We start from the raw sequence: 15294 nt of genomic DNA on the forward strand, positions 1-15294 counted from the left end.
GCTCATACACAGTTCCCAGTTCGCTCTGTCATGCTCTTTCACCCCGAAACTGCCATGACAGGAGCACGTTTCTCCCGTGTCCTGTTAACTATCATAAAGAGGAAGAAATAGTAGGGGGGAAAAAATGGCGTTTATAAACTGAATATACACTCCTCTGGGTCATCTTCGTGCAGTGTATGTTGCCTGAGATGTTCCAGTCAAGGTCATGCCAGCACATCATCTCTAAACTGCATGGTTATCTCTCACAGCTATTTTCCGGCTTTTGGATATGCCAGAAGGCGTGTTGGACGGGGAACAGCGTTTCCCTTTACTAATCCTGTTCCCTCCTATGGTGCTGGGGGGTGGAGAAGTCTTCTGCTTTGCTATCCTGTCTCCGTCTACAGTGTTGCTGGAGGGGAGTCTTCTGCTTTATTATCCTGTCTTCATCTACAGAGATTAGAGAAAAACATGTTACTGTTACTGTCATAGACCATTAGGTCGTCCTTTATCTGGCTTTCCGACGTTCACTGCTGTCCTCCAGTAGATACCTCGACATACACTGCCAGCTATCCTGTTAGGTGGGTTTCCCACGTAATATCACAGATGCCCAAAAATCACCAACACATGCCGGTAAGCCACGCCAGTCCAAGCCGATAAATCACTAACCCACACCCGTAAACCATCAACCCGAGCCAGCAAAACCACGCCCGTAAGCCACCAACCCACTCCTATAAACCTATACCCCGCGCCCTCAAACCATCAACCCACGCCGGTAAAACCACCAATCCACGTCCGTAAACCACTACTCCACGCCTGTAAGCCATCACACGCTCGCACGCCCACTGCTTTTAAACATTCCTGTTTAATCGGGGGGTAGGAAGAAAAGAAAACAAGGCGCCATTACCGCGGTAAATAATTTGTGGCGAGGTATGCTATTGATCTCTTAGAAGCCGTATATCATTGCTCCCTCAGCGGCAACAGGCCAGGAATGCCTGCCAATCACAGAGGATCCTGGCATTCGCTAATCACAAGGACGCACCAAACAAAGGATCATGATTGCTGCTGCTGCTGCGGTATACTTATGTTACGAAACTCTGCCCGGATCCACAGACCCATCCTGCTTCTTTTTACGAGGTCCACCACCGCAACTTTGACTCCTGGGATCCGCCAGTAACTGTGTGACACATACATCATGACGCTTGGCATCCCTACTGTGACATATCGACTGCGACAAACACCCCCAACTGTGACACATCTTATAGCAGAACCAGTCAAACATCTGCTGTGACATACACACACACACACACACACACACAAACACACAAAGAACTGATAGAGAAGGTCCAGAGGAGGGGCAACAATGATGGTACCATAATTAAGAAGAGTTGCAGTGTGAGGTCAGAGGCCATAAATCTGGTCACCATGGAAGAAAGAAGAGTTACTTCTAACCTGATCGCAACTTTCAATTTCCTGAGCTAATTTGACGATGTCATACATGCAAAGACACAACAACCAGAGGCTATAAAAAGTAAGGAAGTAATCTATGAGAAAAGAAAACGAGCATTTTTATAGTATGGGAGCAAATGATGAATGGAATTAGTTGTAATGAATCTGTGAATGCTATAGGTGCAAAGTGAGTTTAAATCGTTATATGAATCACAGACAGTTCAAGAGATGGGGCCACTCTAGTGTAGAAACCCCCCCCCCCCCCTAGCACTCTACAAATAAGTTATTACACACGAACAAACACATGAAACGCGAACATCCCATACGAACACACAAACACACTCAAACAAATAAAACAACAACAACAACAACAACAGCAACAACAACAACAACAACTACTACTACTACTACTACTACTACCACTACTTTCACTACCTGTACTATCCAACCGAACAAAACCGTTCACATGACCAACACTAACCCGGTCATACACGGGCCAGAGCCCTAAATTCACTAACAGGTTCTCCAAGTCTTTCCTCCAGCGATTTCAAGAGCGACTATTATTTTCCCCGTGATGAAAATATACACAAGCTGGCCTTTAGGGGCTTAAAGCTTAAGGGTGCATTGCACAAAAATGACTCTTCTATTCGCTGGGAATAATGGTAAAGATGGCCAACGCACGTTGCGGAGGGCTGGCTCCCATCTACACGTCAGATTAGGAGTTGACTGGGATGAGACTAGGGGCACCCTCTATCATGGTAAGTGATTGGAATACACCAAGATGGTCAGATTAGCAGTTTACGAAAAAGAAGGAAAAAACTGGACGATTAAAAGATTGGGGGAGGTGGAAGGGTTATACTACGAAGGTGAAAGGATTGGGGCGGTGAATAGGAATTCTCTCTCTCTCTCTCTCTCTCTCTCTCTCTCTCTCTCTCTCTCTCTCTCTCTCTCTCTCTCTCTCTCCCGCCGCAGCAATCAATATAAAATTTTTTCCTGTAAATCCTCTGCCTCGCGTAAAGTTCCTCAGGTGTAAACAGCCTAAGATAGATCCACCATCATCACGTTTTTCTTTTTTGAAAGAGAAAGAAAAAATAATAGAAAATACTTTCTATCGGTCTAAACTGACATATCAGAGAGTCATTTTTTCCTCTTTTGTCTCTGAAAATGAAAAAAATAAGGTACGATCAGAGTCATGTAGTATATGTCACGCCACACAATAGTTTCACTCCATGTCATACAGACGAAGACATTAGGTCACACAGTAGAGCTGAACTCCAAATACACAATTAGCTCACTCAAATATTGGGTCACAGGGACAGTTTAAGTTCAGGTCACACACTTCATCTCTGGGTGACAGGGTTGATTTTACCTCCAGGTCACATTTGGGTCATAGGAACAGTTTAAGTTCAGGTCACACAGTTCATCTCGGGGTGACAGGGTTGATTTTACCTCCAGGTCACATACTGTAAACTGTTTGATCAAACACACACACACACACAAAAAAGAAAAAAAATGATGAAAGGTCATGGAGATTGGCTTCACTCACCACGGACTTTCTTCGGATCACACAATAGGCTATCCCCAGGTCACACGGTTTTGTTCTATCCTTGGTCAAACAGCTGTTTAACAGCAGGTCACAGTAGACTTACTAAATTTGTGGCACATAAGTCATAGAATAAACAAGCTATGGGGCACATAAAGGTCATTCAGTAAGGCCACACAGGAGACTTAAGTCTGGGTCACAGTAAGGTCATACAATAGACTAAGTCTGGGTCACAGTAAGGTCACAGAGTAGACTAAGTGGGTCACAGGAAGGTCACACAACTGACTAACTCTGGGGTCACGGTAAGGTCACAGAGTAGACTAAGTCTGGGTCACAGTAAGGTCACATAGTAAGCAGGAAAATACAAGATGCCAGCGATAGGGAACGACTCCCCAGGAAATTAAATTGGTATTTTCCCCCCCAAGACGACATCATATCTAGAGTATTGGATATTTTCTTCTTTTCTGACGATAACACATTTGTTTTAGATAATAATGAGACACTGCGTCAACGTCTTTATGATTCATGTCGTTACGCTTTTCTTCCCTAGATTTTCTGCCTGATGTTATTTTCTTTTTTTCCCCCCCCCATGGCTTCCGTTTTCTGTCATTGGTGATCCTGCTGATATTCGTAATATTTCTGGTGTCACTTCTTTCGTTATTTTTTCTGCTTTTATCTAAAAAAAAAAAAAAAAAATGTCTTGTCTCGTGGTATCTCGTTCACTATATCTTCCCATGGTTTACCCTTATTCTCTTTGTTTATCTGCATTGAAATTTCCTCAAGCTATCTTCTCTGTCTCTTGTCTATCTATCGCCATCTCGCACATACATACGAGAAAGCTTAAACAACGGGGCACCACGGGTGTATAATTCCTTCCCCGTACAATACAAATAAGTATTTACACAGACGCAGAAACATAATCGCACATACTTCCATCATAAGACACCCACACACACACACACACACACACACACACCCACATGCACACACACACCCACACACACACACACACCGGAGCATCCTCTTCCGGTCAGTTTATTGCTGCTGGGCCCTACGGCTTCTCCCCTCATTACATATAATGCACCATTATAAATAATTCTTTTTTTTCCCATTTTCATGGCAGTGGGCGTTCTTAGCCAGTGGGGATTAACCGAGACGCATCTGACCCTTGCCATTTACCTGCTATATAACAGAAGTGTCATGATTATAGATCATATCTCCAGTTCAGTTCACGGAAGTCTTATAATGGATGAGATCTTACAAACCTAAGGATTCCGCCATGTTTATCCTCTAAACCATCTTTGCCGTTACAAAACACATAAAAAAAAACACTTTCGTCATCAACTCTTGCCATAACTCGCTTGATTTTCCTGTATGTGTTTCCGTTACATGCTGTTATATCAATTTTGGTACATATCGTTCGTCCATCACCTCATTTTGATGTCATCTCACGAGATAAACTGCTTCGGTGACCCCTTGACTCGACCACAACTCGTTAATAAATATAATCAATCGGCAGCGAAAAAAACGAAACCTCAAAACAGAAATATTTCCACGATCGGCTGCCAGAACTCACAGGGTTTGACATCGTTAGATAAAATGTGTTGAAAGAGACCGGGACTAAACTGTGTATCATGAGTGCAGTATCTTGCCCCCTTTTTTTTTTTCTTGTCTTCCCCGGAAGCTGCGTTGCTCTGCATGTGTCCCCGGCAGTCGGGAGGTGAAGTGTTTACAGCGCGACCTCAAATGGCTGAAGTTCGCGGCTTAACTCGCAACAATCCGTCTCTCGAGTTTGTACTTTTATTGAGATTCACTGACTCTCAAGTGGCAGCTTGAAGCGTTTAGACCCTTCAGATCAATTATTACTTTCATATCAGAATTTAAGTGATATACCCCTCAGACCAAATCCTCTCTCTCTCTCTCTCTCTCTCTCTCTCTCTCTCTCTCTCTCTCTCTCTCTCTCTCTCTCTCTCTCTCTCTCTACACCAATAAGAACAAACTATAACAATAACGATTAAAATTTACAACAGCAGGACTTACTAAAGCGAAATATGGGGACTTAATTCTCAATACACGAAGATAGCAATTCAACAGCAAACTTAACCTTTAAGACAAAAGGTGTTTGAGAAAATGGACTTAATAAACAGGGGCTTAAACCAACTTAACCAGTGAGTCTTCAGCAACAGGACTCAATTTCTTGGACACAACAGCTAAACATAAACTGAGGCACTTTCCCCATGAAGACTAAATCAAACACTGCGAGTTAATATCCATAAGTTCATTCATATGAAATCATGAGTTCGAGTAAAAACAAGCAGAACAAATGAAGTCTCAACACAGACACTGAATAGCCTGAAATACTACAAGTCACTCAGTGGACTTTAGTTCATTAGACTTAGTGGATGGGACTTGTACAATGGACTATGAACAACGAGACTTCAAGACTATGAGACTATGACATATGCAGTCTAACGTATTCACTGATGACCACATACCAGTCAGTATGATCACAAACCAGTCAGTATGACCAGAGATCAGTCAGTATGGCCATACACCAGTCAGTGCGACCAAAGATCAGTTAATATGACCACAAACAAGTCAGTATGACTATAAGCCAGTCAGTATGACCAGAGATCAGTCAATATGACCACAAACCAGTCAATATGACCATAAATCAGTCAACAGTGCTCAATACCACACAGTATAATTATGAACCAGTCAATATGATCATAAATCAGTTAATGGTATTCTCTAAGCAGGTCAGCTAAGTGACTGGGGAAGCAAATCAAGGTGTCTGGACAAGAGGAAGCGATATCTGGGGTAGAAAAGGGGAAGAAAGGAGCAGTGAGCATGGAGGCAAGGTGACAAGCCAAGGAGTGTGTGGCAATGGGAGCGGATAAGGGGGTTAGAACAAGGGGACAAGCCAAGGGAACAGACCAAGGGAGTATGGCAAGAGGACAGGCTAAGGGGTGTGGCGAGGAGGGAGGCCAAAGGGGGTGTGGCAAGGGGGAAAGGCCAAGGGGGTTGTGGAGCAAGACATGATGATGTTGCTGGGGGATTAGCTTCGGGCCAAGACTGGCAACAAACAGAAACCCGAGTGTCGCTCTTCCATTAAGTGATTAGTCCTGGGAGACGTAGGGGAATCCTGCCCGCCAGTCTTGGCCTTAGCTTGACCCCAGGCATACAATCTACTTCCAGCCCTGGCGTGAGTCTGATCCCAGCTTTGGCCTTAGTATAATAACCCCAGGCTCAGCCTTTAATTCCAGCCTTGGCCATAGCTCGACCCCAGCCTTGGCCTGAAGCTGATACCAGCCTTGGCCTGTGCCTGACCCTAGCCTCGGCCTGAGCCTGACTCCATCCTTGGCCTGAGCCTGACCCTAGTCTTGGTCTGAGCCTGACTCCAATCTTGGGCTAAGTCTGACTCCCAGCCTTAGATCGAGCTTGACCCAATCTGAACCCTAACGTGAACCAACCAACCCTGGTCTTAACCTTGGCCCTAACCCTGAGCCTAGTATGGCGATAGTTCTAATCTAAAGCAGATCCTGACTCCCTATACCCACGTCAGAAGCTATCCCCAAGTTCAACACCACCACCACCATCCTTTTCCAACCTCAGTCCAACCCTGGCTGCACTAACTCCAGCCACAGACCTACCTAGAGCCTCTTTTATGAATCGTGTATCCCTCGGTAGCTCATTGACACCCGAGGCTTTATTAGCTTCCTTTGTATATCTTCCTTGTTTCTGGCTCTCCCACTGTGGTTATATCTCTTATTTCTGGCTCTCCCATTGTGGTCATATCTCCCTTATTTCTGGCTCTCCCACTGTGGTTATATCTCTTATTTCTGGCTCTCCCATTGTTGTCATATCTCCCTTATTTCTGGTTCTCCCACAGTGGTTATATTCGTACGGTTCCTTGTGGAGTCGAATTCTAGTCCTCAACTTACATGACTTCTGCCACCTCCTGTATTAGCCCACTGTGTGGCTCCCCTGTCGTGACTTCCCCTTCCTCTGACCTCATCGTACGTGGCTCCCCTATTATGTCTCCCGCCCGTGTGGCTAGCTCCCCCAGTGCAGCTCCCTCTGTGTGTATGTACTTTCCTGCCTTGGTTACACCAGTATGGTTCCCCCATCCCGTCCCCCACGGTATTTGTATCACCTGGGGACACACGTGCAGGCCGCCCGCTGTGAGTAATGGTGAGCGGCAGAGAGAGAGAGAGAGAGAGAGAGAGAGAGAGAGAGAGAGAGAGAGAGAGAGAGAGAGAGAGAGAGAGAGAGAGAGACGGCTGGGGAGAGAGAAAGAAGCGAGCGAGCTATACTCTGTGTCATGACCTGACATCACCGGCGTCTGCTGTGCTGTAATACCACACTACTCAATGGAAGACCTCAGCTGCGTAGTGGGTTCAAAACACAGTAGGTACGTTATGTGATAAGCTCAGAACATAAGAGCTGTGGGGTTCACACATAAGTAAGGAGGGAGGGGGGAATAGTTGGAGGACAACCCCCTCACGACGACCCTCACACACACTTAATCAGTATTGATAACATTGATATTCTTCGAGAGAGTCTCTGAAAGTCTAGGCTGGATTTCCCGGGAGAGGACTGAGCGTCGCCTCAGCCTGGTTTGTCACCAGTCCCACCACCACCCGCCCGCGATCGTCCCTCATGGTCGTCGCCTCCCTCCTGCGGTCGTCCCCATGGTCGTCGCCTCCCTCCCCCAGTCGTCCCTATGATCATCGCCTCCCTCCTGCGGTCGTCCCCATGGTCGTCGTCTCCCTCCTGCGGTCGTCCCCATGGTCGTCGTCTCCCTCTCGTGGTCGTCGTCCCCCCTCCCGCCGTCGTCCCCATGGTCGTCGCCTCCCTCCCGTGGATCATCCAGGGTTGCCAATAGGTCCACACCAAATCAGGGCTGTCGCAGCCTGCATGTACAGTCGGGGGTTACCATCAGAACCGCACATTCAGGGATACCAACACCCAGCCAGTGTCTGGGCTGCTAACTGTTTTCGAATCCGTCACCACTTACGTAGGACTGCATAACCCATGGTTACGATGGACTGACATCAGGCCCTTCCCTTATCAGTTAACGTGGGGTACAACTTGTTATGTACAGTCGGGGCTGCCACCACTCCATTTCAGTCAGAAGCACTACACACAACTCACACTCAGATCTCAAACTCAAGGTGTCAGAAATTTTTCCCAGATATTGTTCGTAAACTTTGGCATGAATGCTGTCAATTCTGAACGTAATGAGGAACTTTTTATTATGTGGAGATAAATTCTCCCCCGCGTCAGGTACATTTATAATTTTTTTTTTAAACGTCGTAACAAGAGAAGATATAAACAGAAAAATCCAGCTACAATTTCAAAAGTTTTGAAAGACTACAACGCGTTTGTGAATTTGTATCCCATGAAAAGTTTGTAAGTTTAATGAGGCTACACGGGATTTTTTTATGCCTTTCTAGAATTCTTGATGATATCTAATGAAAGTATAAATGTTACCTAAACCTAACTCCATACCCAGACAGACAGACAGATAGACACATGCATACACGTGCAAAAAGTGTACAAGTAAAGAGTGTACACAAGAAACAGAGAGACCTGTACCTAATACATTTGCACTTTCTTTAGCGCGTTGATCTTCGAAGATGAATTTGCTAGTTTCCGATTTATTTCACCTTTCTGTCTCTTAACAATCTCTCGGGTCCCTTTTTACCTTTAAAGTATATATATATATATATATATATATATATATATATATATATATATATATATATATATATATATATATATATATATATATATATATATCCCTTGTTACTGAGGTCATGGAGTCTGACATATAACGTACCCTTATTAACAGGCAGAGGTACTACCACCCCCCCCCCCTCTCTCTCTCTCTCTCTCTCTCTCTCTCTCTCAGAAATTCTCGTCCCAGGCACGTCGCAGGTAAGTACACTCTCTTTCTCCCTCCTCCCTCAGCCAGCGCTGCTGATGAGAATGTGCGAGAGCGACCACAAAGGCAGGCCAAGGGCGGCGTGGGCAGCCCTAGTGGCTGTTCCTCCTCAGCGGCCCAGATTTGACTTTCAAACCTGGTTTGCTCGTCCGCCGAGCTATCCTCCTCCCCTCACCCTTCATCTCCGCTCCTAACCTTAAACAAGACGCCAGTTTCTTTAGACAAGGTGAGCCCGGCGGAAGGGAACAATGACCGAACCGCTCACGCTACACCGACAAGGAGATTATACGCTCGTACTGCCTTTACTAAAGGCACTCGCTGGAGCCACTTGCAGTCTACCGCTTCACTGGAGGCTGTGGCAGCTCGGATTAGCGGATCATTTATCCTTTACCTCATATGGATACTGGCTGGCGCGCACCTCCCGGGATGTTATTTATACGATGAACATTTCTAATATCACAGGTAGATAGAGCAGGATCACTCCGCGTCACACAACGAACACTGTCATCTACGATTGTTAAGCTTTCCTTACGCATGACAATGTGGTCTTAGGCTTTGGTACGTATATGTACATGTATATGATAATAGCCATATGCCAGTGCCATCTCAGTTACCGTAAAAACAACACATCTCTCTAGATGATAGATGTATCCCATGTGAGACTCCAAGGTTCACCTGAAATCATCAAGTGGTGTGTTCCAGTATTCCTCCCCATCCCATCCCTCTCTCCCTCAAGACCCGGGGACTGGTGGAGAGGACCAGCGCACGACTGTGAGGGTGGCGCCTGTTGACGGGGTACTAAACCGCGGGTAGTGACATCCGGGGACTTGTTACTGACGAGTATCGGCAACTGATAATCGAACGGATTGGCCAGCCATTACTAAGACTGTCACTTACTGTCGCCAAGCCTATGAGGGTCTACATGTAACATAACGATCTCTCTCTCTCTCTCTCTCTCTCTCTCTCTCTCTCTCTCTCTCTCTCTCTCTCTGTGGTAGTAGGTGGCAGGCGACCACGAACCAGGGTATCGAGAGCTTTGGTAACGACAGCGCAGTGAACCCGATACTTCACTGGCTGTTAAGTTTCACTCCTTTGGTCCAGGTTGCTGCTTTTTTTTTCTTTTTTCGCAGCCTCACCTACAACTTGAGATGCTGGTATTCAGTCAACAAACACAATCCCCCCTATCTCGCACATAAGAACACTTGACCAAACGTAACTTACATGACTCGCTCTTCGTAAATTTAAGCTTTTTTTTCGGCAAGCGAAGCCCTGCGATCTACAAAATCTCGTCCGAAGTACAAGCAGGTACTGTTTCTTGCCATCATGCCACAGACGAATATATATTATGGGAGTCCTCGTCATTATAATGATATTAGGGAAAAAAAAATAGGCTCAACTGAAGTAGAAATATTTTTCGTCGTTTAACACCATGAACCGAAAGCCAGAGATTGTCTTCTTCCTGTGCAGCATCAGTCGCAGCAACAGGGTCGAAAACAGACGGCAAAAAAGTGAAAGACCTTCGTGTGTTTCGACAGGATAACATCCTTGTGTCGGAACGTCATCCTTAGCAGAGCATGGGAGAGAGAGAGAGAGAGAGAGAGAGAGAGAGAGAGAGAGAGAGAGAGAGAGAGAGAGACTATGGCACTCCTGTACGCAACAACATCCCACATTCAACATACCGCAATATTCTCTCCGCCAGATTACAAAGTAGCATTAAAGGTGCGTCAAAAATTGAGCAAAACACGCGGCAACGAGCCGTGAGGTGCTCCTGACGCCTCACCCTCCTCACGTTAATCGCCTTGTTGACGTCCAACGTCTCGAGGTACGGTTATATTTCCCAGAGTAACTTAAGCCATCTTCTACCGCGGAAGGTGCGTGCCTACCTGCCTGCCTGCCTGGGCGGATCTTACTGGATGCTTGTCTCATGTGTCATGTTTCACCTCCTCCTCCTCCTCCTTACCACCATCTCCTCCCTCCACCTCCAAGCGCGACATCCCCGTCCCTTCCACCACGCCACGTGACCCCGTACCTCTCCTGACTCCCTCTGCGCCCTAACAACCCGACCTACCTCCCTCCCCCTTAATCCATCTACACCACCAAAGCCGCGCATCTCCCGACACCCAACAACCCTCACGACCTAACGACTCTCACCATCCAACGACCATCACAAACTAACAACTGCCTGGGGATGCAGGCAGATTCCCGTATGTAACCTTATGTGATCATTTCCATTTTGTAACCCATGAATAAGAATAAATCTCTTTACTACTTACAGGAAAATTATGTGATCTTAAGATGATCTGAAACCCTTAAACTGGTCTGAGTCTCCAGTAAATCCTTTCGTGTCACCTGGAAATCACAGAAAATCCCTTAAAATCACCCAGATAAAAAAAAAATCCCGTATATATATATATATAGCATATGAACATGCACTTTCAGAGGACAAATACCATCAACAGCCAGGACTCGAACACAGGACCTTTTGCGTGGTAGTCGAGAACGCTAACCGCTAGGCTATGATTGCCCCTAATGAGGAATTGGCTATTCCATTACAAGTACGTGAATACCCTTCGTCTCACATCCATTAGGAACGGGGTCTACACCAGTCAATTTTGAAACTATTAATATAAATGCAAAACACGAAGAAAATATTCCACCCCTCTCATTCTCTGATGGAAGGTGCAATACCCCGGCATTCATAGTATCACAAGCTGCCCATCGTATTACATCTGATACATGCGAAGATCCTGCCTGACCTTACCTTCTAACGAATACCTAAAGACCCCGACGGCTTAGGGCAGATCACACAGAGGCTTACTGTGGTGAGGTAGAAAATTAAAAGTCAAGACAGCAAAGGGAAGATGAGCAGGAAGCCTTGGATTCAGCTAGGATGCCAGTAGACGACAATCATAGCCATCTCTCCTATTCCCGTTTTCTATTCAATGAAATGCAAGATCCTTGATTCCCATTTCCTGTCTACACACTGATACTATTTACCAAACAGTAACCGATATGGTATGATCCCTAACGAAGGTCACCTTGGGTGAAGGGAAAGACAGTTAGGCCGTTAAGAACGACGGAAATAAGGTGACTAGATAAATCAAACGAGCGGCGACGGGAGTTCATTTTACTGAATATCACAACAGCGGCTTACCCTCGCTGGAAACGCTCACGCAGGTTCTGCTGGAGGAAACTCATTGCTCTCCGTAAATGAGAGGACATGAAGGAGGGGCTCGAACTAAGTGCAGATATGTACACACATCGACCATCACAAGAGGATGTCAGTTTAATACGAAATGAACGCGACTCTTCAGAGCATTATCCTCAAAAGCAACACATTTAAAGAAACAACAGAAAAAAATATTACTATGAATAATAATCAATAATAATTATAATAACATTTGGACAATCATAAGAGAAGAGGAATCATTATCATGATTAACAGCAGCAGCAGCAGTAGTAGTAGTAGTAGAAGTAGTAGTAGTAGTAGTAATATTAATAGTAGTTTCATCGCTATTTTCAAATCTGAAAATCCGCTCCACTCGTCAAATATATTTCACGAACATTTGCATTTACTCCTCATTATGCATGGTGTTGGGTTTAATGGTCATCACTTGGGAGAGGTGATTTTAGCCCGAAGCCAAACCATAAGACAAACACGAAGTAGAAAAACTGATCATTAATCCCCTTTCAATATATACTGGAAACTAACAGAAATTACTCTGGTATATATATATATATATATATATATATATATATATATATATATATATATATACTAAACTGACATATTTACTCTATATATATATTCAAAGACATGATTCTATAACGCTAATATTGTAAAGTAAACTCGGGCGCATGGATCCCTATTCCTGGAACCTGAGTCCCACTTAGGAGCAAGAAATAGCGTACGGGACTCATCATCAGATGATGAGCATCATCATCTACCGAGAACTATTTACTCAGCGAGAATGTACGTAAAAATAAAACCTATAACAACTGACGGGGAGGTGTTCAAAAATGTTTGGCTTGTGGTTATTGATAGTGATGACCTTAATGACCCTGGCAGTCCATAGGGTTATAGCCCAAATCACGAAGTAAACACTCTATCTTCTGAGCTTTAGTTCATGGCCTTTTTCTGTCCCTAGGTGAACATGTAGAGAGGAAACTTATGAACACAGTAATAAACTGATAACATATCCCAAACAACACCTCCACTGTACGTACACACACACACGCACATATATATCATAAATATATATATATATATATATATATATATATATATATATATATATATATATATATATATATATATAGATAGATAGATAGATAGATAGATAGATAGATAGAGAGAGAGAGAGAGAGAGAGAGAGAGAGAGAGAGAGAGAGAGAGAGAGAGAGAGAGAGAGAGAGAGAGAGAGAGAGCGCTTGTGTGTAATTACTTATGTGGTGTACCAGTGTGTTACTGTTAGGAACGATCCTTTACATGAGATCTTTTCCACCCACCCACAGACAATGGCCGCCGGTGCCCGCGTGCGTGTGAGTCTCCAGACAGTGGTGGTGGGGCTGGCCACGCTCGCCTGCCTCGTCGCCCTCACCCACGCCGTCGACTGTCGGTAAGTACCTACCTCCTCCTCCACCTTCTAACACGTCCCAATGTTTCAGTGTGTATTCCAGCAGTCAATATATATGTTTATCAAGCTGCTCTTACACGTTCTAGACCAGCAGATCCTGCTGCTCTTACAAGCTCTAGACCTTCAGCAGAGCCTTCTGCTCACATATGCTCTAGACGGCATTTGCAGTCCTATAATCAGCTCTTCAGCTAATGAGGTCTTATGAGTCTTTGAGGAATTACAGTTCCAACGAGTCTTAAGCCTTCAGTTGACCAGACAGTCCTTGTGGGCTCCAATCTTTAAGTAGGCTCTGTGGCCTCCAGTGAATTTTTAACGTCCCTCTCCCGCAAACTCCAGGCCTACTGCTCCTGTTGCACTGAAGTGTCCCGGCTGGCTCTACAGATCTACACCAAATTTCCTGCTGCAGCGGCATGCACTGTATCATGGGCGTGCAGTACGCGGCCCGGGAATGGGATCTGAACCTTTTAATATGTAATCCGGTCAGCAAGGTGAAGAGGTCATTCCGATAAGAAAAAAAAAAAAAAAAGGATCCGAAGCCGAAATTTAATCCGACAGACTGAAAATGGAGCCAGATGACGGCGAGGGATGCGAGACGATGTTGGTCTGGACTGTGGCCTATCAACACGTCCACCACCTCCACACTCCCCCATGACGTGCAACCTTCCCACTTGTCTCCCAGAGTGAATTACCTGCCCACCCTAAAAAGCCCTAACACCACAAGATCACGTTCTTCAACTGCTGAACACAACTGCAAAAGAAAAATGAGACTTGCGAGCATTCACACACTGGCACAAAAGCCAGAGTGGTCTGAACCCCTTCAGTATATGACATACCGGCATGAACGTCGAAAGATATCGGCCAGCGGCACCTTCGAAATCAAGGATTCATATGACCTCAGGCAGATCCGTCAGGGATACGGGATTAATTACAGGAAAACCAGAGTGTTGTATATGAAGACGACCTGAGAGCAGGTAATTATGTGATACAATACGGCTTCCTGTAATATTCTGCTGAAGCTTAATAATCTTGTCGTACTGTAAACCTCTCTCAATTGTTACGATCAAGGGAATGGCTCACATTCCATTCCGTACAACCAACCTCGGGGGAAAAAACACACACACACACACACACACACACTCATATGAAGGAATCAGGTTAGTAGACACGTGGCGTGTGGCCATTATAGTAAGGGATCAGTGCCAAAGGAGCGGAAGAAACAGATGTTGTTCCCATTTATAATAAAGACGATAGAGAAAATCCGCTACACTACCGGCCGTTATCACCGACAAGCGTGATCTATAAACTCCGGGAAAGGTTAACCAGGATATCAGCAGATGCATAACTGAGGAAGAAGTACCTAGCTGGGAGGCAGCATGAGTGCAGAGGGAAGAGGTCATGCTTTGTATGCAAGGCGGGTCATACGTAACAAGGGTCATACACAACAAGTCTTCTAGACTTCAATCACACTGCAACCACCAAGGCAGGCCAAGAGCACGAAATAAAACAAGTTGGGTGGATTTAGTGCTTCCAAACTGCCAAAATGCATGAATCATTATCTGCCACATAAGACTGCCAAAAATTAATCTGCAGATCCAGGAGGATGTAGGAGAAAGGCTTCTTTGGATAGACCAGCGATTATCTCATGGGCCAGTAACAAAGGGCGCACGTCAGACCTGGCTCACCAGAGTAGCCACAGGTAACTAACAGGGGGAGGAGGAAAAAAGAAAAATTAATAAGAT

General features: G+C 45.1%; 1 protein-coding gene across 1 annotated transcript in view; it reads left to right on the forward strand.

Moving 5' to 3' along the window:
- Window positions 1-15294, forward strand: part of LOC139747458 (uncharacterized) — a 30206-nt gene that overhangs the window by 7402 nt on the left and 7510 nt on the right. Inside the window, exon 2 of the mRNA XM_071659815.1 lies at window positions 13434-13537. Coding sequence (XP_071515916.1) covers window positions 13437-13537 — 101 coding nt within the window. The 5' untranslated portion in view covers window positions 13434-13436. The remainder of the gene's footprint in view (window positions 1-13433; window positions 13538-15294) is intronic.

The sequence above is a fragment of the Panulirus ornatus genome, chromosome 68, assembly GCF_036320965.1.
Source record: "Panulirus ornatus isolate Po-2019 chromosome 68, ASM3632096v1, whole genome shotgun sequence".
NCBI lineage: Eukaryota > Metazoa > Arthropoda > Malacostraca > Decapoda > Palinuridae > Panulirus > Panulirus ornatus.